The 24697-nt window shown below is 32.0% G+C and overlaps 3 protein-coding genes and 1 long non-coding RNA gene across 9 annotated transcripts; 2 read left to right on the top strand and 2 right to left on the bottom strand.

Annotated features, from left to right (window-relative positions):
- Nucleotides 1-984: 984 nt before the first annotated feature.
- On the top strand, nucleotides 985-12679 carry LOC138940449 (piwi-like protein Siwi). Of its 4 annotated transcripts, none has more exons than XM_070309350.1 (11): nucleotides 985-1100; nucleotides 2591-2752; nucleotides 3570-3669; nucleotides 4051-4194; nucleotides 4528-4736; nucleotides 4837-5022; nucleotides 5111-5281; nucleotides 5549-5828; nucleotides 6006-6358; nucleotides 6896-7304; nucleotides 7622-12678. In XM_070309350.1, the coding sequence occupies exons 2-11, from the start codon at nucleotides 2603-2605 to the stop codon at nucleotides 8263-8265; spliced, it is 2646 nt and encodes an 881-aa protein (XP_070165451.1). In that variant the 5' UTR covers nucleotides 985-1100; nucleotides 2591-2602; the 3' UTR covers nucleotides 8266-12678. The 4 variants fall into 4 exon arrangements, with proteins under 4 accessions (XP_070165451.1, XP_070165455.1, XP_070165453.1 ...); XM_070309354.1 differs by lacking the exon at nucleotides 7622-12678 and adding an exon at nucleotides 7473-7613; XM_070309352.1 differs by lacking the exon at nucleotides 985-1100 and adding an exon at nucleotides 1614-1830.
- On the bottom strand, nucleotides 10762-13441 carry Sta (stubarista 40S ribosomal protein SA). Its single transcript, XM_070309355.1, has 6 exons — nucleotides 13380-13441; nucleotides 12409-12571; nucleotides 12118-12329; nucleotides 11625-11912; nucleotides 11178-11405; nucleotides 10762-10921 (listed from the first exon to the last, which is right to left on the bottom strand). The coding sequence occupies exons 2-6, from the start codon at nucleotides 12539-12541 to the stop codon at nucleotides 10844-10846; spliced, it is 939 nt and encodes a 312-aa protein (XP_070165456.1). The 5' UTR covers nucleotides 12542-12571; nucleotides 13380-13441; the 3' UTR covers nucleotides 10762-10843.
- Nucleotides 13442-13644: 203 nt separating this feature from the next.
- Nucleotides 13645-24242, top strand: Asun (integrator complex subunit 13 asun). Of its 3 annotated transcripts, XR_011448016.1 has the most exons (14): nucleotides 13645-13791; nucleotides 13935-14166; nucleotides 14255-14329; nucleotides 14463-14749; nucleotides 14836-14926; nucleotides 15124-15331; nucleotides 15397-15776; nucleotides 16024-16185; nucleotides 16489-16820; nucleotides 17406-17746; nucleotides 18365-19660; nucleotides 21473-21821; nucleotides 22429-22796; nucleotides 23338-24242. XR_011448016.1 is itself a non-coding variant. In XM_070309699.1 (10 exons), exons 2-10 carry the CDS (start codon nucleotides 13951-13953, stop codon nucleotides 17686-17688), a joined length of 2034 nt encoding a protein of 677 aa, XP_070165800.1. In that variant the 5' UTR covers nucleotides 13645-13791; nucleotides 13935-13950; the 3' UTR covers nucleotides 17689-17959. The 3 variants fall into 3 exon arrangements, 1 of the variants encoding a protein (XP_070165800.1); XR_011448017.1 differs by lacking the exon at nucleotides 18365-19660; XM_070309699.1 differs by lacking the exons at nucleotides 18365-19660; nucleotides 21473-21821; nucleotides 22429-22796; nucleotides 23338-24242 and having other exon boundaries at nucleotides 17406-17959.
- Nucleotides 21278-23580, bottom strand: LOC138940626 (uncharacterized). Its single transcript, XR_011448018.1, has 3 exons — nucleotides 23305-23580; nucleotides 22566-22843; nucleotides 21278-21597 (listed from the first exon to the last, which is right to left on the bottom strand). It is a non-coding gene; the product is annotated as an uncharacterized lncRNA (long non-coding RNA).
- Nucleotides 24243-24697: the final 455 nt, after the last annotated feature.

Genomic DNA, 24697 nt, shown 5'->3' with positions numbered 1-24697 from the left:
TGTGCCTCTTTTATTATCGTTAAAAGTTTAGAAAAAAGCAGTAGATACGAATAATAAACCTGATGTAGAGGAATTCTAAAAAAAAAAAATGTTCGATTGAATTTTTAATTCAATTCCGCTTCATTTCTAATAGAATATAGACAACAGCTTTAATATTTTGCCTCCGTGTCCCTTTGTCTTCATTATGCTCTAGGTATAGAAATATTACATACGTATTGTATATCTTGAATTTATCTTTGTATATTTATAAATATGTGTATTATACCAAAGCGTTATCATTTCAACGTGATCTATACACGTGTGCTTTTTACCATAGATAGTAATGCGTACAAACGAGAATTTAATAAGGATATTAAAAAGAAAAAGTATTCCATGAAATAATCTATAACGCGCAATAAAAAAAAAACCTTTCTTATTACGACACGTGGAGCTCTAAGGCCGATATTACATTTGTCGTACGACGAACTTTTTAAGCGCATTGATTGGCTGCAAAATAGAAACTTTCTCGAGTCTCTAGAAATTAGCTAATCAATGCGCTTGAAAAGTTCGTCGTACGACAAATGTAATATCGGCCTAATACAGCTAGCAAAAAAAAAAAAAAAAAAGGGGGGGCTTGCACGAAGCACGGTGTCGATGTAATTCGTTCCGAACGCTTTTATTGGTCGCTTGAGATACTGTTTTTTAGGTTAAATATTGTCGCGTCTTCTAGTCTCTCGTGTTATTTTCTTATCGCGTATTATACTCGATCAATTTAGGTTTATCGCCGTAAGATCATCGAGTCTCGTATTTCGAGAAAAATCAATCCTACGTTATGTCTTTTAGCGATTAATCGCGGCGGAGCCCGCGCTTTTCAAGAATCACGTGCTACTCAGCGTTGCGTCTCATTAGTTATTGGTCACGTGATCGTGAAGGACCGACCAATCAGGGCGAAGCCTCAGGGCTCAAAATGCGCCCCTACTCCCTTACCTCTGCTTAGCTAGTTGATCTCCGCCCGCAACCGGTTGCCGGTTCAGTGTTCAGTTGAAACAGATTAGTTTATCGGAGATCGAAATCGAGGGAAGATTGATTCGGTTGGAACCCAAGAGGGTGTGTGGAAAAAGGTATGATCTACTCTATTTTTCATTTTCTCTTTTTCTTTCTCTCTCTCTCTCTCTCTCTCTCTCTCTTTCTCTCTCTCTCTGTCACAAAATTATTCGTGCATATTTATCATACAATATGATTCAATATCCACAATTTCTAAGAATATAAAGTGTTCCTCCTAAACAAATAAGTACGAGATAACATCATTGTGTTGAAACTATAAGTACATATATTTAATCTTCAGTTGGTCGTATTATTCATTAATTAATTTAAATGATGAATTGTAATAAAATGATAAAAATGCCAAGAAGGGTTAGCACTTATTGTTAGAGTTGTGGAAAATTCCCGAAAGGACTCCTCCTCTGTCGGCTCTTGAGGCGAACATTCAGGCACAAGCGGGTCACATTATCTCTGAAAGAAAGAACTGTATCAATATTTGAAAGAACGTGGCTAATTTTTCGTGATTGAAAAAGAAACGAGAATTCTTTTTGCGCCGTGAGAGATTGGAAGAGCTTTTCACGTTTCTAATTTCAATTCTTTACTTTATTGCATACTCTTACGATATGAGACGCAATATTGTGGTTTATTGCCTTATTCATATTTCGTCGCATGGCGACACAATTCCGGGGTAAAGGAAAAAAAAAGGGGGAGGAAGAAAGGATAGTACACAAAGACACAGGCGGGCGGACACTTTCGGGCTGGAAACCATAAATAGTTTTCAATAGATGCAACATCATCTGGATGCAATAAGTATATATCCTTTTATGACGCGCACGATTAGGTTCCTTCATTTTGTAATAAAAAGTTCACTTGCTCGTTTTAAATGTTTGTCCTTATGCAATACGATTTCTCTCGTCGTATGCTGCGAAGAGATTTTTTTCTTGCGGAGTTTTTTTTCTTCCCCCACCCCCTCTCCCTCCTCCCACCCACGTTCTTAAGCTACTAGCCTTTATCGCGATGTTTTTACGTATTATATACACGTTCAAACGAGTCTGAACACGCTTCTGATCGCAACACCATTATTATAATGCCAGAATTAAAGATAAATATTCAACTCGTCAATATATCCGATAAAAAATTTTATTCTACTAATATATATTTAAAGAGAGAGAGGGGGGGGGGGAGAAGCTCATCAACACACCAAATAGGTGTTAAATATATGTATTATATATTGATTTGCAAAAGAGAAAGAATGCGATATATTATTAAACATTTGATATTATTGATATATCAATAATAATAATTTTTATTTAACTTCAGCTTAACGCCAAGAAGTGGACTTGGTTTACACAATACTTATAACTCACATACCTTTCTCAGTCTCTCATACATACCTTTATAACTACCTTATTGATATATCAATAATATTATGTATACATCTTATATATTTCTATATATTTATATTTAATTTTATATAAAATATATAGACACACATTTCTTTTCTTTGATAAATTTGTTTGTTACATATCTTTCTTTTGATATATTACTTAATAATATTTCAATGTTCTAGATCTAAACAAAAATGTCTCAGAGGGGAAGAGGAAGTCGTGGGAGAGCCATACAGCAGCGTGCAGGTAGTTCGCAGCAGGAACAGAAACTTCCTCATGCTCAATCGTCATCGAGCAGCGGGACTGTTCGCAGACCGGGACAACCTGCTGCGCAAGCCTCTATAGTAAATAATATTTATGCTATTATCAAATATTAACATATAATTATACAACAATGGAATTTTTAAGTTATAGTAATGAAAAGATTTATGTTGAAGATATACAACATTATATTTTTCTTTTGTCAAATTATGATAATAACTTCCATAGTTATGTTTATATAGATAGTTGCCTTTCATATTTTCAATTCTTGCATATATAAAGTGCTGCTTTAAATGATATAATAATAATTTATTTTATATATATTACCCCTCTCCCCAAATTTTTTTTTTCTTTCAAAAATTTTATTTTATAGATTCGAGTCATACATATTTGCTAATATAAAAATGTTAATATGATTAATTTAGAGAATTATTTTCCATCCAATAAATATGTTCCAATATCTATTATATATATTAACTTTCTTTTGTTCTTTGCAAAGTTCTTTGTACAAAGCAGGACACAGATTTAAAATGGATTGACTAAGGTTAGTAGCGGTATGAAATGTCATTTGCAATCGTATGCTTTTTGTGGAAAATTATTTGAAATTTATTTGTATCATTTGCTTTTGAAAATGTATCATTTGCATTAGTGTTTTAACTGATTAATTGACCAATATTTTGGCAGTAAGCTTGCTGTAAGCTTGTTTTGAAATTTGGCATTCTCTATTTAATAAGTTTATTAGTTATTATATATTATATATTATTATATTTAATAAGTTTATCGATGCAATGTAACTACATTGTAAATGTAAGTTACATTGCATTGATATGCTGATTATATTCATTAGGAATAGCATTTTGTATTTATTGCAATTGGTGATGAAAGTAAATTTTGTAATAGAGCACTGGTGGACGTGGCCAAAAGCACATTGGCGAGAAAGGTGATAGCGCAGCAGTTGGACAGCTAGGCAGAGGCATAGAAAAACTGGGAATTCAACCTGGTTTGTTTTATTATATTATTATTTTCAGATCTTCAATACAAATGTATAATAAATACAGTTTGCATTAGTTGTATAATAAATTCTCAGATACTCTAGCATGATTCTTTTCGGGCATGAAACTTATGACAAACGCATTATCATGTGTAAAAATTGCATTGATGTTGTACATTTTTGACAACATTGCACACAAGCCGAATTTTTTTATGCAAAAAATACATATGTGCGGTTTTCTACGTATGGCACGTCATTCTCTGAATATTATTTATATAGCGTCAGATATTTTTAAAATATAATCAAAATTTTTATCAATATTTGAAAATTTATATTTAAACATGTTCTTTTTCGATATTAAACGAGATATCGATATTAATATGTTCGCAGTTGCCGGTGGCAGTGGAGATGCGATCGGTGCGGCAGGTGGCCCTCCACCAGTTCTGTCAAGCGGAAGGGGATCAGCTCGCGGCAAGAGAATTTTACCCGCCGATATATTTGTAACAAAACCAAATCATATAAAGGAAAAAAAGGGTATTTACATTTATTTCTTGCTATTCTTAAATCTATTATTGTTATTCTTTCTAGAAAATTGTTAATCTATTTTATCTCATATATATATATATATATATAAAATAAAAAATTAATGTATTTGAAACAAATGTTGAAAAATTTGTTAAAGAGAATCTATAGAAATAACACATTTAATATATTATCCTTCAACAAATTTTTTTAATTTACATTATTTCTTTAAGTACATTAATTTTTTGGAGTACTGTGTACTCTCGATATTAATGATATTTTTGTTTTGCCTCAAAAATTACATTTTATTTTTTTTTTTATTTTTGATCTCAACACGATTTTTAGGAACTACCGGCAAAAGAATAATGTTACAAGCAAATTACTTCAAGTTACTTAAGGCGACTGATTGGGCCATTCACCAGTATCGCGTCGATTTCGCGCCCGAAGAGGATCGCACAGCTGTGCGTAAGGGTTTACTCAAACTGCATCATAAGAGTATTGGCCCGTACATCTTTGATGGCACTGTAATGTACACAAGTCATCGATTGTCTGATGTAAGTAATATATGTATGCTTAGTATACATCTTCTGAATGTTGTTTTGAATCGGATTTTTCTTCAACATTTTTATAAGTAACAATCGGTACATTATTTAGCAAATGACATTTACATCAACTCGACAATCGGATGAGCAACATATAACGATCACTGTCCGTCTTGTTGGTGACATGCTGGTAGGAGATATCCATTATATCCAATTCTTTAATATTATTATGAGAAAATGTTATGAGTTTATGGAATTAAAATTGGTTGGCCGCAATTATTTTGACCCTGAAAGTAGAGTGAGTATAACTTCAGGTGGAATTAACATTTTAACATTTAACACTGGGAGAAATAATCAATGCGTACAATATAATTGCTTAAATGTAGATTACCTTGCCGGAATATCAACTAGAATTATGGCCAGGATATGTGACATCTATTCGTCAACATGAACGCGACATATTAATGTGCGCCGAAATAACAAGTAAAGTTATGCGGTTAGATACTTTGGTGGATATCCTAAATTCATGTTATCAAGAAAATAATCAACGATACAGAGTAAGTTAGACTTTATTCTAAAACTGTTTGGACTTCATTATGAATTTTTGCATAAAAATAGATCTCATATTCTTTTATTCATTTCCAAGAAAGATTTAATGAAAAATTATATATTAAGTATTTATTGAAATTTTTTTTATTTTTATTTTTTTATTTTTTCTTCCATTTTATTGCTATTTAACTTAATTTTATTAAAATTGTGTGCATACAATAAGCGTGTTTTCATATTTTTCGATTTTATTGCAAAAATAATTTATATATGTATAGGAAAATTTCGCCAACACTGTAATTGGTACAGTAGTTCTTACTCATTATAACAATAATACATATCGCATCGAAGATGTGGATTTTTCTACGACTCCTGCCAGTTCATTCGCATTGAAAAACGGCGACGAAATAACATATATAGAATATTATAAAAAAAAATATGGAATAACCATAAGAAATCAGAGACAACCCATGCTTGTAACTAAATCTAAAACAAGAGATCGACAAGCTGGAGAAGCGGAACGAGTGTATTTGGTACCTGAGCTATGTCGGGCGACAGGTGTGTCATTACAATTATTTTATCAGCAATTTTTCCGAAATTTATATTCTTTGCTATTATATTCGGATTTAGTGACAATGATGTTATTTTCTTGTTATAAATATGTATGGAAATCTATATCTTTTGTTTATTGATTTAATTTTCTAGTTGCAATTTCTTTCGTATTATAATTTACAGGTTTGACTGATTCCATGAGAGAAAATTACAGGCTTATGTCAAGCGTAGCTACACATACCCGTCTCAATCCAAGAGCACGTATTGGGAAATTGCTTAACTTTAATCAAAGACTTCACGGAACGGATCAAATAGTAAAGGAGCTTTCCGAGTGGAATTTGCAATTAGATAATAAGTTACTTGATATACCTGCGCGTGTACTACCCAATGAGCAACTTCGATTTGGTGGAGACTCATATATCACAAGTTCAAAGGGTGACTGGTCGAGAGACATGCAAACTAAAAAATGTTTAGTTTCCAAACAATTGCGTGATTGGGTTATCATAGTTACGGAAAGAGATGAAAGTATTCTCCAGGTATAAAATTTTTATTTGCAATATATTTGCTTTCACAATATGTGTGTGTGTGTGTGTGTGTGTGTGTGTGTGTGTGTGTGTGTGTGTGTGTGTGTGTGTGTGTGTATTACTTATATTATTATATATTTTTATGTGCTCATTAATTTATGCATGTATAGAAAAAATTATCTTAATCCTAAAAACTAATTGGGAAATGACTGTTTTTATATTAATATTTTTTCTTCCTTTCATTTTTGGAACTATTGGAACCATTATAGTCTTTATTATTTATATTTTTTTTAATACAACTATTATCTTCATTCTTTTATATAGTATACATATATCATTATTATTGCTAATGCTATTATCACTGTTATTATTACTCCATGCATAATATAATTCAAAACAGAGAAAAGATTCTGAAAAATTATTGATTTTTTAAACAGATACAGCTGAATATTAAGCATGATAATACGAATTTAGATTAAAACATGTATTACATTAAATATACGTAACGGAAATAGTATCTTTATATTAAATTATAATATTTTATTTCAGAAATTTATAAATATTATAATAAAAGTATCTAAGGGAATATCGTTTTGGGTGGAAAAACCGTACATACACGTTATTCGTGACGACAGACCAGGTACATATAGTGAAACTCTAGAACAAATTCTAAGCAAAAGAATACCGCAATTGGTATTTTGTGTGGTATCGAACAATCGCAGCGATCGCTACTCTGCAATTAAGAAAAAGTGCTGCGTAGATCGACCTATACCATCGCAAGTTTGCTTGATTAAAACTATAACGCATAGGAACGTCATGTCTATCGCTACGAAAATATCGATACAGATGAATTGTAAATTAGGCGGAGCACCATGGTACGTAGATATTCCGTTGGATGGGATGATGGTCGTTGGATTCGACGTTTGCCATGACACAACTGTTAAAACCAAAGATTTTGGTGAGTGAGAATTCTCACTAAATTTTAGAATATTTTGTGAAAGTCGGTATTGCGTAAAATTGCAGTAGTACTAGTTTTTAAAATTAAATATTTATTTATTTGCCATTTGTTATGATTTATTTCTTAGCTCGATATTCGATTAATTTTCGAATTTTCCATTTTCGACAGGTCTTAACGTTTCGTCATGTATAATTTTTCGATATTTCTTGATGGGAAAATGTATATTAAAGGAAATGAAAAAATTTTTCTTAATATGTAATATATTGTGTGCATTGAGATTTGATAATCTTTCTAAACATTGATTTGTGTCATTGCAGGCGCTATGGTAGCGACCCTAGACAAATGTATGACGAAATACTTCAGTGCAGCGAGCGCGCATGTAAACGGTGAAGAATTGTCAAACGATCTTTCTCAAAACATTTGTAGGGCCGCGCAGGCCTACTATATGACGAACAAAGCTTTACCGTCGTCCATTGTGATCTATCGCGACGGCGTTGGCGAGGGACAGATACCGCAGGTGATGGAGCATGAAGTAGTGCAGATAAGAAAATCTCTTGACTTGTTATATGGGGGTCCGGATAAGTATAAAATGGTGTTTATAATCGTGACGAAGCGATTGAACACGCGATTCTTCTACAACAACGATAATCCAGAAGCAGGCACCGTGGTCGACGATGTTATCACGAGTCCGATCAAATACGACTTCTTCATTGTATCGCAACATGTGCGACAAGGCACAATATCACCTACCTCGTACAGTGTAATCTTTGACAATCTCGGTATAGATGCGGACAAGATACAACGTATGTCATACAAATTAACCCATATGTACTACAATTGCTCGAACACTGTTAGAGTACCGGCACCCTGCCATTATGCTCACAAACTGGCGTTTCTTGTAAGTAGATTTATTCACCGAGCGCCGAACTCGCAACTGCAAAATTCATTATACTTTTTATAATCTCTCTCTTATGTTCCAACATTATTTTTATTATTATTATATTTCATTCTTTTAGTTTTATATGTACTTATATTATAGATACTACTTTTATTTTTTTTATTGACGTATTATATCTGAGATACAAATTACTAATGGGTATAATATTTTTTTAATTTGCGATTATTTGAAGATAAAACTTCAAAAGAGAAAGTAAAGAAGCAAAAATAAGAGATCAGAAATTTATAAAAATTTTCTACATCAAAAATGACGTTTTATAAAAGAATAATAATAAAGTTAAAAAAGAAAAGATAGAATATAGTCAGAACTTACATCAAGTTTAGTTAGGATTTTTGCTGTTTCAACTTTTCAGATGATCTTCGACTTTCATAATTCCTTCAAAGATAACCAAATTTGATTATAAATTAATCTTTTCACATATAAGCCGTCAACAGTATAAATTGGAAAAATTATATGAAACGTTTTTTTCGTTATTTTTTAATAATTTTTTATTATATTATATTATAATTTGCTTAGATGTTTAACATATCTTACATTCCCAGTCTCTAAAATTCTTTTAATAATGAGCTATTAATTTATGAATTTGTAAACGAAATATTTGGTATAACAAGGTGTCTATTCCCTGGAAAAACATGGAAATCTCGCGGAATATTTTTTTAAACCTAGAAAAAGGGAATTCTCACGGAATTTTGTTGGGACACAAATTTTTTTTATTTTATTTGATAAAATTTTGCTCTTGTATGGTAAGCAATAGACAATCCACGAATAAGCCATGTTGTGAATTATATGTTTAAAATATATTATAAATATATATCTCTGTTTATATATTCTATGTCTTAACAAAACATTAAATATGCAATACATATTCTTTATTTTAATTTTTAGTGATAAAAAATAAAAATGTTATGCAAGTTATAAAATTTTATCTTAACAAAAGCTATTCAGTCTTATTTTCAGTACATTTGTAAATCTAGCACTTGAAACTTAAATGGATTTGTGTTTTTCCTTCGTATGAATGAAAAGCATTAGAAAACGCTGACAATAAAAAGACTTATTTTAGAAAATTGCATCGCAAAAAATGTTTAAAATATTCTCTTTATCTGGAATTTTGGACAAAAATACCTGAAAAATTAAGGAATTTTCAGGGAAATTTTTTACAGGATTTGAGTAGACACCCTGTATAACGTAAATAATGTTACATTAAATAATAATTATTATATTGTGTATTATATTTATAGTAATATATACATAAAAAAAACACACATATATATATATATATAAAATCGTTATATAATAAATATTTAATATCTTACCAATATTATACTATCAAACGCGAACGATTAATATGTGAAAAAATTTATAATTTAATTATTTAATATATAGCAAGGAATTAAGTATATCTTATTCAGGGTTTTACGACACTCATAGTCAGTTATCGATAATAAGACTTTTCTGGAGCTTGTTGTGATATTAATATTGTTCCCAAGAGTGTCATTCCATACCTCTCTTATATTATTATAATCATCGATTTTAAAAACGAATATATATTTATAATTTTTTTTTTGTTTCTTTGCAATAGGAATTGCATTCAAATTGAGATGAGATAGACATATTAATTACCACAAATAACATAAATTTTAAGATTTTTGTTCTATTTGCAAAGTTACATTTATAAAATATGTTTCTTCTAATTGCAGAATAATTTGATTTGTAACGTAATTTAATTAAAATTGATTAAAATATATTTTTTTATTATTTTTAAATAATTTATCGAAAATTATTTTTGATCGCACCAACGAAGAATATTATAATTCCATGTTTGGTTGAAAAATGTTTTGCTAAAATTGGATTGTATAAAATATGTATTGTTAAAAAAAAGTTATTATGTTTACATTAATTTGGATATAATTTCTGAACTCACAATTCTATTTTTTGGAGAAAAACACGACTTTCTTGAAAAATTAATATTAATACTTTTCATTGGTGCTAACCAATCATCCCTAGGGTTTTTTTTTCCTTCCTTCTAAAATTGTTATAATGCTATAAAGAGTATATATATTTTCATAATGATCGAATCAATTTCAATTAGTTTCACATATCAATTTGACAAAATTTTTTTGTCATTATTCAAAATAGCATACTCCATATTTAGATGTGCTATTATGTTTATATTTTATAATTATTAAATTTTTTGATATCTGATTTTACTTATATATACACATACATGTGTATAATTTGAAAAAAATGATAACTTGTACGCAATACATATTTAAAATTTATAAGAAAGTATATTGTATGCGCATAAGGTTTTACTGCAGATTCAGGACATTTGAAAAATATTTTTAAGATCATATAATAAAATAAAATATCTTTCGAATCTTCTTTTACCTTACAATTAATTATGGACACAATTATAATGATCGAATGTTCAAACATCATAAGAATTGCGAAAATACAGGATGTAGATCTTAGAATAAAGTACGAAAAAAAAAAAACAAGTGACGTGACTTCGTTTTAATGGGTCTTGTTACAGACATTGTACAAAGTATGCATTGTTCTCAAGATGTCGGTAAACGCGAGATTACCATTTTTCGCTGCTTGCACCTCCCCAGCTTTGAGTAGCGGCGGTTGCCACAGGTGTTGACCACTCCTCTGGAGGCTAGACAAGTAAACAATCAATTGATAATCATTACCGTATCATTTAATATAATTATATACAAAACCTAATGAAGAAGTTATGGAATATATATAATATATATGTATATACACACACACACTAATAGATAAATCAATATATATATGTATATATATCAAGGGAAATGTCGACTTCATTACAAATCATGTAAAAATTGTCATAAGATCATAACTTAAATTTAATAAATCGAAGAAATAGATTTCCGAAGTGAATGTCTTACCTGCGCGGCCCAGTCACCGCTTGGTTGGAATGGCTGCGCGGCGCCAGCTGCCGGGGGAATAGCAGCGGCCGCCGGAGGTGCTACGTCGTCGGCCCAATTCTCGGTGGCCACAGTGGTCGGTTCTACCTCGTTCACCCAGCCAGGTTCCGCAGCAGGGGCAGTCTCTACCGGACCCGTGAATTCCTTTACCGGCGCGATCTCCTTCGCGGCTTGTTCCTCCTTCTCCGCCTGGAAAAAAAGAGAATTTCACACGTCACGTCGATTACTCTGATCCGGCAAATACAGCAAAAAACATTTTTTTTTATCTTGTCAGAAAAGATTAAGCCACAAAAAACCAACAGAGATTTGTTTCTGGATTTTTTATTGTCTCTCATCATTATGATAAATACGGAAAATAAATAAAAAAATGGAAGAAAGGAGAAAAAAATGACAAAATTGTGCACGAACCTCTTCAGGATCTCTGTAGAAGAAGAGATCGACTACCACATCCCACTTGGTTTCGCGCGGGATAGATCCTCTCAACCGAAGCACCTCTCTAGCGAGCAGCCACCACATCAAACCAACGGTATGCAGGCTCTTAGTATTGCACGGGATCGCAATGTCCACGAAGCGCAACGGCGAATCGGTGTTGCAGAAAGCAATTACCGGGATATTCACATAACTGGCTTCGGTGATGGGTTGATGATCGGTAGATGGATCTGTGACGATCAGCAGACGTGGTTCACGGAAAGCAGCCTAAAAGAAAAAGAACCACTAGGATATGCATTCAACTTATTTTTCCTTGAAATATCTGACAACATTGAAAAAAAATCAGAAAAGATTAAGCCAAAAAAAGCCAACAAGTATCGATTCTGGAACAGAATGTTTCATCATTCCTAATCTGCTTTTAACGCAATATAAAATTAAATGAAACGTTCGCTCATTCGCTATATTTTTTCACCTGAATCTGATTAGTAAATGCGCCGGGAGTGAATCGTCCAGCGATGGGGGTGGCGCCAGTATGGGCTGCGAACTTCAGCACGGCTCTTTGGCCCGAATGACGGCAACTGATGACGAAAACCTCGCTAGGATGTTCGATGGCAACAATGGCACGAGCCGCGAGCAATAATTTCTCCCAGGTGTGACGTAGATTGATGACATTTACACCAGCACCTACAATTATAGAAATATACTATATAAAAATCATAACACAAGATATTTAAATAATGTTTGAAATACTTGAATAACTTGCCATCAACTCTTTTCTTGTAGACATACTGTTCCATCTGGAAGTTGACGTTCTCAGCACCCAGATGGGTACCAGCTGCCAACATCTTGGTAACATCGTCTTCTTTAAGGGCTAATACATCTAAACCTCCTGACATTTTAACGTTGTGGTTGAATTACGAGTCAACCTAGAATAAAGATTTGTTTCTACTTATAATATCTAAAAAGTTGATGCAAGTCTTTGTGTCCTTTTTAACTATATAAATTTTCTCGATTGCCTAATATATATATTTTGTATGTATTAAAATATATTTTTTTAAGTATATCCTCTTCAAACACTACTTTTATTTTGCAAAAACAAAAAAAAAGCAATTGTTGGAAAATTTAAATACAATCTTTATAAATGAAATAAATCGACTTTTATATTATCTAATTTTAAAGCCTGTATAAAAATTCTATAAAAATCTATGAAAAAGTTTAAAAACTGATTTTATATATATATATAACTCATAAAGCTATATCTTTATATGCAATTAAGTAATATAAAAAAATAATAAAATTCAATAGTATAAATGTATTAAATTCATAGAAGTTAATGCAATGAATAAGATTATTAAATCTGGAAAATGCGCCAAGAAAAAAAAAAGTATATATACATAACCTCAGAATCAAACGATATATCAATAATTACATTTTAATCAAAAAATTTATATACGAATTGAATTGGATAATTAATTGCTTTCTCTTATTCGAAAACATATTCTTAAAAAATGGACCATAGAATTACATATATATCACAGTTTAAAAATTATAAAACATGCCACGTGCAATCGAATATACACTTTTACAGACCGGCTACTAAAAATAGTTATCCTAATCGTAATTTTATTCGAAATAAAATTTTCGGAATGCTCATAACGTTTGTAACAAATCTATTTTGCCTAACTTTCTACGCGAAAAATACAAAAAATTGGATAAAAATTTAACAAGCCTCACGTTATGCGATGCCACTAGGAGACCTCAATGGAAAAGGAAGTTAGATACGCCATACGTATACACGCGAACGACTGTACGATCAAAAAAATAACTGTTACTTTTAAACGAGATGAACGAATATGAAAAAGCGGAGTTTTTAAAAAAAATCAGTTGTATTTAATTTCAAACGAAATAATTTTTAGGCGATAAAAAGTAAAAATAATACTTACGTTGGATTGCAGCCGATTACGTTGTACGTAAATTGCGTGCGAGAGCGAGATTCAAGTTTTCGTTCAAGCGTTGGTTCACAGATTGTCATTGTACCGGGAGGAAGTATTGGATATATTATGTACAATTTACGTATTTCTCTAACTTTTGGTTTATGTAAAAAAGATTTTATCTATAATATGCGAATAATTTGATAAAATATCAGGTAAATTTAACAAATGGTTTTATTGTTGCAAATATCGCGATTTTTTGTATTAGATTTAACCTCAAAATGTTGAAAAGTAAATTGGCAGGAACGAGAACATTCGTTCTGTGAGAAAATATAATTTATTGTATATGGTTTGTAAGTGAGAAATGCGAGAAAATGTATCCCGCGAATCACAAGACCATATTCGTACTGGATCACACACCATACTTTGGCATTTCCACCGAGTGTCCATTGGAGTTTGACTTTCTGAAAAGTAGGGGACAGAATTTGATTCCGCTAGCACCGGTCTGCAAATCCCTATGGACTACCAGCGTCGAGGCCTCGTTGGAGTACTGTCGTATTGTGTGGGATCTCTTTCCCACAGGCAAATTGGTATATACTTCTCAATAAACTTCGTTACTGGATACATTAACATTGGATATATTACAATGTCTCGTTATATCATGTCGTTTCTTTTTAGATTAGATTCGTGGTTACCGATCGTGCTGCTTATGTATTGAATTCATGGAGCCCGTTGCAACAGAATTTAAATCATGCAAGTGTTTTCTTAAACTTATACATTTATTGAATAATAAACACATTGATATTATATGTAATTATTAAAATTTTAATGTCTTTATTAATATATGTTTTTAATAATAAAAATATGTAACTTATTTCATTTACAGATAATGAATGGTACCGCCATTTTGGGAGTGCCAATGAAGACACCGGATCCTGGCGAAGATTATTCCGTGATACATGGTCTGCGTGTGGCAATTGAAACTCTAAATGAATGCTCTGAGATACAACACGAAAAAAGGACTTCTCTGAATGAGAACACTACTAAGTTGGTAAACAGGGGTAGGGTAATATGTATCACAAGCGCACGTGATAACAGCAATATGAAGAGTTTGGAGAATATATTTCTAAATGAACTTGCGCAGGAAAATAAGACTGCGCTAGCCTCGGATCAGTCAGTACTTTTTTTGGTCATTTCTCATGAAATCATTACGCAACAATATTTTAAACATTAATATTTTTGCTTGTGCTGATTTGCAGCTTGATACCCATTGATTATTGTCACTTGGTTATATTAAACATATATCCCAATAACATTGAATCTCAAGTCACTAGTCAAGGCCCTCGAGAGGTATGTTCTTAATGATTCATAACTATGTTTTTACATTATTGCTATCTTTTTATTAAAAAAAGTATTTTTTATATGCCATTTTACCTTCAAACAATTTAAAACAATTTCCTATATTATGAATTCTTTGAATGCTATTTAATCTATATTACATATATATCATGAAGATAATGCTTAAATTTATTGTTTTTCTTTTGTAGATATCACCTTTACTAACAGTAGAAGTGCATTCGATTAAGGCCTCGACGCTTCATTCCAAGTTATCGCATCTGATTTTGTCTCATTATGATCTAGCCAGCACCACAGTGACAGGTATACCCATGAAAGAGGAGCAAAACGCCAGTTCTTCCGCCAATTACGATGTCGAGATATTTCACTCCTCCTCCGCACATACTGCAATTTTGAAAGGTTCCTTAATAATTTTTTTTGAAAAATCTTAAAATTTGAGAATGATAATGGAGTTTCTCTTATAGCAAATCCGCAAGATTCAGCGTTGATAAAAACATTCAGACGTTTTGAAGAAGGATCGGAATATGAGACGGTTACTTTAAAATGGTGTACACCGCGTGGCTGTAGCGCATCAGAGATGCAGTATTGCACGGCGATGCATCGCATCACGCCGGTTGACGTCAACAGTAGGCCGTCTTCATGTTTGATCAATTTTTTACTAAACGGACGATCGGTGATGTTGGAGATGGCCAGGAAGACTGGTGGAAAGACTATCTCTCATCTGTTGGCATCACATGGTGGAGAGATTTTTATCCATACTCTATCCACTGCTAGAAGTGTACTAGAGGATCCTCCGTCAATTAGCGAAGGCTGTGGTGGACGAGTTACAGATTACAGAATAACTGTAGGACATCTTTGTAATTATTATTTTTAATTATCTTTTGTTAAAAATTTTGCATATAGATATATGTTATCAGTTAAATCTATATCAATTCTGTATAAATCATTCTGTTTTAACGTCAATTATATATATTTTTTTTAATAGAGAGAAAAATTGATATTTTTTTCTTTTTTATTATAAATATAATACAAAATTTTTAATATGCGATAATAAATACAATTGTTCTAATTTGGAATTATTTTTATTACAGGATTTTGGCTTCCTTATGCGAAATAACATGTTAGTACCACTTAAACGTATTTCCAATTCTAATGATGATGGGCCAGTAGAAAAAATGAGATCAAGGTTAGAACGTCATACTAAATATTGGCCCATGACTATTTCCAGTACTCTCATGTTTAATTTAAAACAGGTTAGTATTAAGAAAATTATAAATCACGTTTTTAAGGAGAATTAAGAACATTTTTCATCTTCATATCTAATAATATAATTAATAAGAAAATAAATTATGATAATCAAAATTAACAGACTTTTTAATATATTCTGATTTAATCTTAAAATATCTTCCAATAATTTTTAATTTGTTTTAATATAATATAGAAAATTTAAATTATTTTAGAACCCTAGAATGATATGATATTAAATCTTGAGTATCGAAAAATTTTAAATTTTAGAGATCTTATTAATATTAAACGTCCTTAAATTCTTTGCATAGGTGATAGATCCGCTCGCAGAACTAATGGTGAAGGAAGAATTAACTACGGATGAAGTGTTACAGTGTAAGCAAGTAATCTTCAGTGTACTCGGATTGGAAGCGAAGCACGAGACGTTGCCGCTACCGAACATCGGTGGAGGTCGTGGCGGAAAGGGAGGAGTACGCAGGGAAGAACATTATCGTTTGCTATGGGACGAGATGGAAACATTTCTCAAACACCACGCGAACAACTCGGCTACGCATACCGAAGTGCTGAACTGTTTATTGGAGATCAGGAATAAAGATGACAAGGACAAGGTGGAGCTTGATCAGGCTTTACGCGAATTAGACAGGTAATTAAAAAATCAAATTAAAAAAATGCGATTTATAAATTACATAGTTATTATTTTAACATAAACTAAAATTTTTTTATTATCACTAAATATCACTCGCATACATACAATATATACACATATAGTTCATTGTAATCAACGTTATTCTCTTAATATGTTATTATAAAAAATTGTATTTATGAAATTATAAATATATGTAATATGTATTTTTGTTTATTTAGAAAAGATTAGTAAAAATTAGAAAATATAATTAATTTATTATTATAATTTTATTATATATTAAAATTTAGTGCAAGTTTTTGTTTTATTAAATAAATGAATGAATTGTATTATCGTTATAGAAGAGCAAGGCAAATGATATCTGTACTTAAAAATAGGAGAAACTGAAAAGTTCGAGTATATAGAGATCTAATCAAAAGATTAATTAAAGAGAGAGAAAGAGATTAATTAGAAAAAAATAATTGGAAAGATTTAATCTAAAAGTACAAATATCTAAAAATATCTTTTGAAAATATAATCCTATAAGAAGTTTAAAAATTTAAAGATTTAAGAATCTCTAAAAGTTTAAAGATCGATTTTTCTCAGTTTCGGTAAGGAAGATGGAACTGCTCGAGTTAGCGTAATTAGAGCGACGACAGATTCGCCAATGTCGCCGCCGGCGAGCGTGTCAATGCCTCTGAACAAGCAGTTGCACAAGGCCAATGCTGGATCGAAGAGTCTCCTGGACATTTGGCTACAGCGCAGCGCTCCAAAGGATAAAAAACCGGACTTTCATGGTAGAATCAACAGCGATGGTCTTAAAGCGAAGCTATATCCAAATTTGAAAGACACGGGAAGAGAACCCAGAGAGACCATCTTAGAGGGGTAGTGTGAACGAGGATTTTCAGAGAAGACGGAATACATCCTGAGAAGACACCGTATATGACGTAAATATAACTGATATACATGCATTAAATACATATTGGTTCATCAAACGGTATTATTCGTGATTGTATAAAATATATTTGATAAGTTAAAAATATAAAGAATATTATGATCGCGCGTGTTAGAATATTAAAAAACAATTATATATGTCTTATATTAAAAACAAGTATATACATATAGTTTTAATTTTGTTGGTTTATTATATATTATGGTATATATAGAGAGAGAAACTTGAAATATATATATTTTTTTATCTTTTTCTATAGATTTTTATTTATAGATTTTATAGATTTATGTAGAAATATTTTGTAATTTTCTTTAGATATTTAGATTAGTAATTGTAATATAAAGATATTTCATGATTCTATAAAATTAAATATGCATTTAAAACTGCTATTTTCATAAATTAAATAATCGATCTTTTAGATATAAGTTTTACAAGAACGAAATGCTTATGCGCTAGTGCTAATGAGAGATAAAATTAGTATAGAATTTATAGAGCAGGATGTAAAAAGGTCCTGAAAAGTTGGAATCCAGGAATGAACTTGGAATATAAAAAATTCTAGAATTTTTTATATAAGAACCAATCTAGAATTTACAGCCAAGAACTTTATTTATAGCTTTACAAATGGAAAGTCCAAGAATTAAAATCCATGCAAGAATTGATAGATTTAATCAGAGTTAAGAATATATAACAAGAGAATTAAGAAGATAGGATTTATTAGAAACTGGAACTCTGGAAGAATAGATTCAGATTACAAAAGGCACCAATAATACAAGATCTACATAATAAATTAAGAAAAATTCAAGAATTCAGATAGGATAAGAGAAGTATAACGACGAGACAAAATATATAATACAAGCATACGATTATTCGAGATTACCATCGGACAGCTCGATACCGTGCGAAGATCTATCTGTCTACAAGAGTACGTGGGATGAAAGTGTATCAGTGGTACAACACCATTCCAGCTCCCACCTTTTCCTCCATCGTTCTACTGCCGACCGTATCCCTCTCCACTTCTCCGACTGTTTTATAGCCGACACGTCTGCCGAGTGTCTGAACCGTCTAAACGATGCATCGACCTCTCTGTCGAATCTATAGTTCACTTCAGCGTGCGGTTCCCGTCGTGCTAATCGATGAATGTAGGAGGACATCGAAACGAGAGAGAAGCAAGAAGAGGACGGACTCGATCGTGTGTATTGCGCATAACACAGTGTGTACGATCTTTCTCTTTCTCCTTCAATTTGAGAGATGTAGACAATGAAAGGGAAATATACATAGACGAAAGAAAGCCCGTAGAATAGGGTGATCATTAAGAAGTTATTGAAACTAAACTGACGCGTTGTAGATATACTTACTTGATGCAACCCTTGTCAGGGAAAAATATAACGGTTTACCCAAAGATTTACAAGTTTACAGAATGGTAGAATCTTCTAGGTAGAAATTCAAGATTGAAGAACTTGAAACAGAAGAAAACACCAGAGGAATAAACGTTTTACGAATTAAAAAGGTGAAAGTTTTAGACTATAAGTATTAAGAATCAAAGAACCTTTAAATATCGTAAATTGAAGATAACTTCGATATAAATTGGTAACCCGACGTAACTTGTGGTCCAGCCGCTCAGAAAAATTTCAATTGTCCTTGATGCTTTAAAGATCCATCCAAATTTATTCTCAATCTGCTCTTTTAAAAAGAAAAATGCAGAGTTATAAGAAGAAAATTATGTGACAATCAAATCGATCTATTTCGAGCGAGGCCATTACTTATGCTGTACCTTATATAATGCAACCTGCTAAAAGAGAGATAGACGGAACGGTGACAAGGGAGGCGAGAGGATTACGAAGAGAACGAGGAAGAGGAGCAGGAGGAGGAAGAGGAAGAGGAAGAAGAGGAGGGTTGCGGAAGGGGACCAGTGAGTACAAGTGCATGACGTAACGGTTCATTCATCCCGAGACAGGCGATAGAGGATATCCCGGTCAATGGTATACTTATGCATGTAAACGCGCGCACACGTATGATATATATAAGTATGAGTATGCTGCAGTATGCATATATCCGTCGCGCTGTTCATTCCTATTTTTTTTTCGGACGTACGCATCACGTGCATGCGTGCGTGCAGAGATGTGAAGCAACACGTGATAGAATATACAATTAAAATGTCCGTCGGGTTTTTTTTTCTCGAACTTTTATATTCTTCTCAATTTAGAGAGTTTATGTGTTGCTTAATTGCAATAAGCAAATACGTAGCGTTCTTATGTCATCGTATACATTCTCCCCACAATTAATGTTCCAGTCATTAAATGTCTTGTCATTAAATATATATATATATATACACGCAATATTGGAAATTTAAAATTTAATCTTTTATTGGCATATATATAACAACTATTAATTATCACGAGTATCACAATTATTCTCCGTTAGATTTTATTGGAGAAATATATAGGTTTCTATATCCACATGTTTTCATCTAGAGGTTTCAGCGGGAATGTAGTAATTAATCGCTATATAATTATTAGCATTAGAGATAATAATATTCATTACATATAATCTGTGTGTCTTTTCACCGGTATAAAAATATTTGGCAGATAAATGTATTGATACTGCTAGAATCGCGATGGAAATCTGAATTTCTTGTTTTAACTGTTCGCCCACATCGATTAAATCGGCGTTATATAATCGAACATCCACATTGTACAAGGAGCTATACAAAGTGTATATATATATATATATATACACAACGATCAATATCAATGAAGTGCGACAACACGCGCTCCTACGGGAAATTATTTATAGCATCGTCAATATTTTATGTCGTAAATGTTATATACAGTACATAACAGCGGGGATACTGAATATGTTAAATAGGTGTATTAATTGTGCTGCTTTAGCAGCAGAGCGACTGTATCGCGCCACGACGAGATACGTGAGTGTGCAGCGTTTATATAATTGAAACTCGCGAGTATAGCTGGTAGATATCGATCGCGGCCTCCGAGGGTCACTGAACGAAACGAGGGAACGAACAGAGTTCAGCGCGAGCAAAGCGCGGTATCCTTCTGCGCCAATAAATAATTATAGAAATTTTAAAGACAAAAGATGTCTCAATGGACGCCGGTTATGGTAACAAGATGAATTGTAATCAATTAAACAATAGTTTTGATTAATTTAAATATAAAATACAGAAAAGGATTTTATATCGCTGATCTAGATATACTTTATATGTATGACTATTTTCTCCACTTTTATGAATTTATTTACTTTTGATTCATTAAATTATGTTATTTATATGACATCTATATTTGAAAGAATTGATAAATTGTTAATCCAGAATTAACTACCATAAATGAGATAATTGAGCAGAATAACGGGAGTTTTTTTAACTAAAAATTAATTGGCTTTGAAAAAGGATTCTAAATATATTCAATACATTATAGTTTTATACTTATTAATTATTTATATTATATATTTATTACTTATTATTTATTTTATACGTATTAATTATTTATTTTCATACTTTTTATTTGCTAGACTCAACTGTTTTACGCGAAGCTATTGAATAGATAATACATTTCTCAAAATATTAATTCTTATTTATTTTAGATACGGAAGTATTCTTAAATATAAAACTATTTCTCGATTAATTTGCAACTTTAGCTCAGCGAAATCTTTATATCCGATATAAACCTCGACGACGGAAGCAGAAGCTCAGGCTTAAATTTTTCAGGATATTCCATAGGGTCCCATTGAAGACTTTGGCGGCAGCATAGAACCCGTCTCCCCTTCGTAGGGCTGCCGCCCTTCAAGGCTTACGGTCCGACCGGCTCTTTGTCGTCCCTTTGAGCGACGTCCCTGCAGAATGTACGAAGCACTAAAGAGAAGCGCAGGGACGTATTGTATGGGGAAATATACAATGTGTACCCAAGATTTTTTTCTCAAACAGCATCGGAAGAACTGCATTAAAGTATAAAACTAATACGAAGAAAAAATTATACGATTAAGATCAAGAGGACGTGCTGTAATAAATATGCACAAATTTTATGCCAATATATTTGTGTAATAAAAAATATGATAAGGTAACGAGAAAAATAATTTTACATTCAATAAAAATGTAGAATTTTATATTTATGAAAAAATTGATATTATATTACATATATATTAGATGCATCAATTATATACCACAATCAGTGATATACAATATATATATAATTCTGCATTAAAAGAGGAAAATTTTAATATTTAACAAAATTTTTGAAAATTGTGAATGTAAAAAGAAATTTCGTGAAAATTAAAATAATTATGCAGATTTCCTGATCTATTTTGCTAAAAGTTTTAATGAACATATTTACTTGAAACTTTTCAAAAGTTCAAATAACTTTGTAATTAATTTATTAAATTAAGTTTTAAACCAACAAAAATTAAAAATTTAATAAAATCGAGACTTAAAATTAAACAAAGATTCATTAATCATTTTACATTTCGAAGGTATACTTTTCCATTTTTAATTAATTTAGAGAATGCTTCGCACTTTTCTGCTAGAAAAATTTATTCTAAATAATAAACTAAAGATGTGTATGTATAGGTACGTGCGCAAGAATGTTTCGAAATTTTAAGACCTTTCTTTTTTGTGACATTTTTTCACAACTTTGTTATTTCTTTGTAACATCTTTACGCAATTTTCAGATTTGCAACATCTTCTTTTGAACTTTGTAAGCTTTGCAAAGTATGACTTCAAATGTACTATGATATGTAATCAGGAGTTATAGAAGAAATTTTGAAAAATCCATGAATTTCCGCATAGAATTGTCAGAATCGAATACCTGGAAAAATAGCGCCATGAAGCGTCCGTTACTGCGTCGTATGGCAGCTGCTTGTAACAGGACGATTTTCAAAGGGCGACTTCTAATGAGCTTTTGCTACCCCGGCAGAGGGTTCAGGAATACCGCTGGGAGATTATGTTCCGTACTCCATCCCTTTTCCGTCCTTAGTCCCCAGGCTCTTCTATCTCGGCTCCGTTTCCAGCTTCGGGGATTTTCCGGGCATATCGCCAGGTAAGAGGGTATCCGCTCGAAACGATTAGATTTCTACCTTACACCGGCTGTTTTGCAAAATTTCTCAAATACCAGTTTCAAATTTACTACGTAATACTAATTTTCATAATATCGTTTTATAGAACTCTGTAACATTTTCAACATTGAACTGTATATGGAATCTTGTGTGCGATTTAAAATGTGACGAATTTTTTACATTTTTCGAGAAAAAAAATCAATTCATACATAAAAAGTCTCATTTTTTCCAGAAATATAGACAAATAAATATAGATAAATTCAATCAAGTTGAACCTATTTATACGTAAATCGACATAAATCTTTGATTTTTTTATATTTAAATGTATATAATATTTTTATAAATTATTATAATAATTTTTTAATATATATAAATTATCATATCTGAAAATTTGTCGACTTGTTTCCTTTTTCTTCTAAATAAGTGCTGTTTAATTTAGAGCATATTATAAATCTATCTCGGTCTACTGATCGATTTGTACGAATTTTATACCATTTCATTTCACATTCCTCACTTTTTCCACAGACTTTAAACTTAAACGACATGGAGATCCGACGAAAGGCATCGGTGAATAGGGGCAATGTCATATGGTAAACACCATGATAACCATCGTGCGAATCACGTGTTCGCGTTGTCGCCGAATGTTACGTCACACCGCATCTTCACCGACACGGCCGTCCACACAATCGCACTTCTCTTGCGACCTTGTGTTTTGTGTACATCATCCTCTCCCTGCTCGCCCTTTTCGTCTTCTCTCTCTCTCTCTCTCTCTCTCTCTCTCTCTCTCTTTCTCTTGATTCCCCCTTTCCGCACCTTGCGAGAATATCCCACGCCTGGCCCCCTTTGCCCCCTCGCGCCGTACTGGTGTCACGTGTGGTGCGGATAGGAGAAAGGGAGCAAGAGGGAGAGTACGAGAATGATGATGGCGAGGGGAAACGGGGACTAGGGAAAAGAGGGGGACGAAGGGTGGTTTAAACGGGTGAACACGTCGCAACTAAGGTCGCGGCGGACATTACTAGGTCACTGGAGTGACCGCGATGCATTGCACTCGTTCTCGTCCCCCTACCCTCTATCTCTCTTCTGGCCTGGTTCTCTTGGTGCCCTTTCTTCGATAGTGCTCTACCTTCGTCTAGAATCTGTGACTCAAGACAGAAGGAGCGAACTGAACGTATTTGGATAAAGAGATAAGAGAAAATCTTTCTCTCTTTGTTTTTTATCTTTTTTTTGTACAGAATGTTTATATTACGATCATATGATTTCGTCTCAAGTGTTTAATTCTTCTAATTTTATATCTGTAAACATATTTTTGTCAAAGATTCTCCGCATTGCTTAAGATAGATCAATATTGATTGTATAAAGTATCTCGTTTCTTTTAACGATGGATTTTTTGACTAATTTTATATGTATATGTATGTAAATTTAATGAAAGATTCTCTGGGGAGCATGTTTTCTTAGTTTTACTCTTGAACAAAATCATATATGTATATCATAAAACTCTGCTATTTTCTATATGTTATGTACTGCTGTATATAATTAAATTAGAAATTGGAATTTTATTAAAATTTGGAAAAGATATTAGATATTAATATTATTATACATACATTTTTTTTTTTTTTTTTTAATTTTAATCCGAATTACATGTTACGCAAGAATTTCATAGCACATATTTCAATAATTTAGTTTTTTATCTTCGTGTTTTTTAATCTTGATTTGCGAGAAATTCTTTTCTATAATTCATAATTCCAAGATTATCGGCACCTCTCTAAGGAAAAAAAGCAAATGCAAATGTGTGAGAGAATCTCATTAAAATTAAAGTATGCGAGTTATGCGAAACGCGCCTGGTATATCTCTTACAACTCTCGAATTCCATTGTCTGCGAACTTTC

The sequence above is a fragment of the Polyergus mexicanus genome, unplaced genomic scaffold (assembly GCF_030449975.1).
Source record: "Polyergus mexicanus isolate NDT 795.1 unplaced genomic scaffold, iyPolMexi1.0 SCAF_17, whole genome shotgun sequence".
Lineage (NCBI taxonomy): Eukaryota > Metazoa > Arthropoda > Insecta > Hymenoptera > Formicidae > Polyergus > Polyergus mexicanus.
Note: the sequence above shows the minus strand (reverse complement) of the source record. Positions and strands in the feature narration are given on the sequence as shown.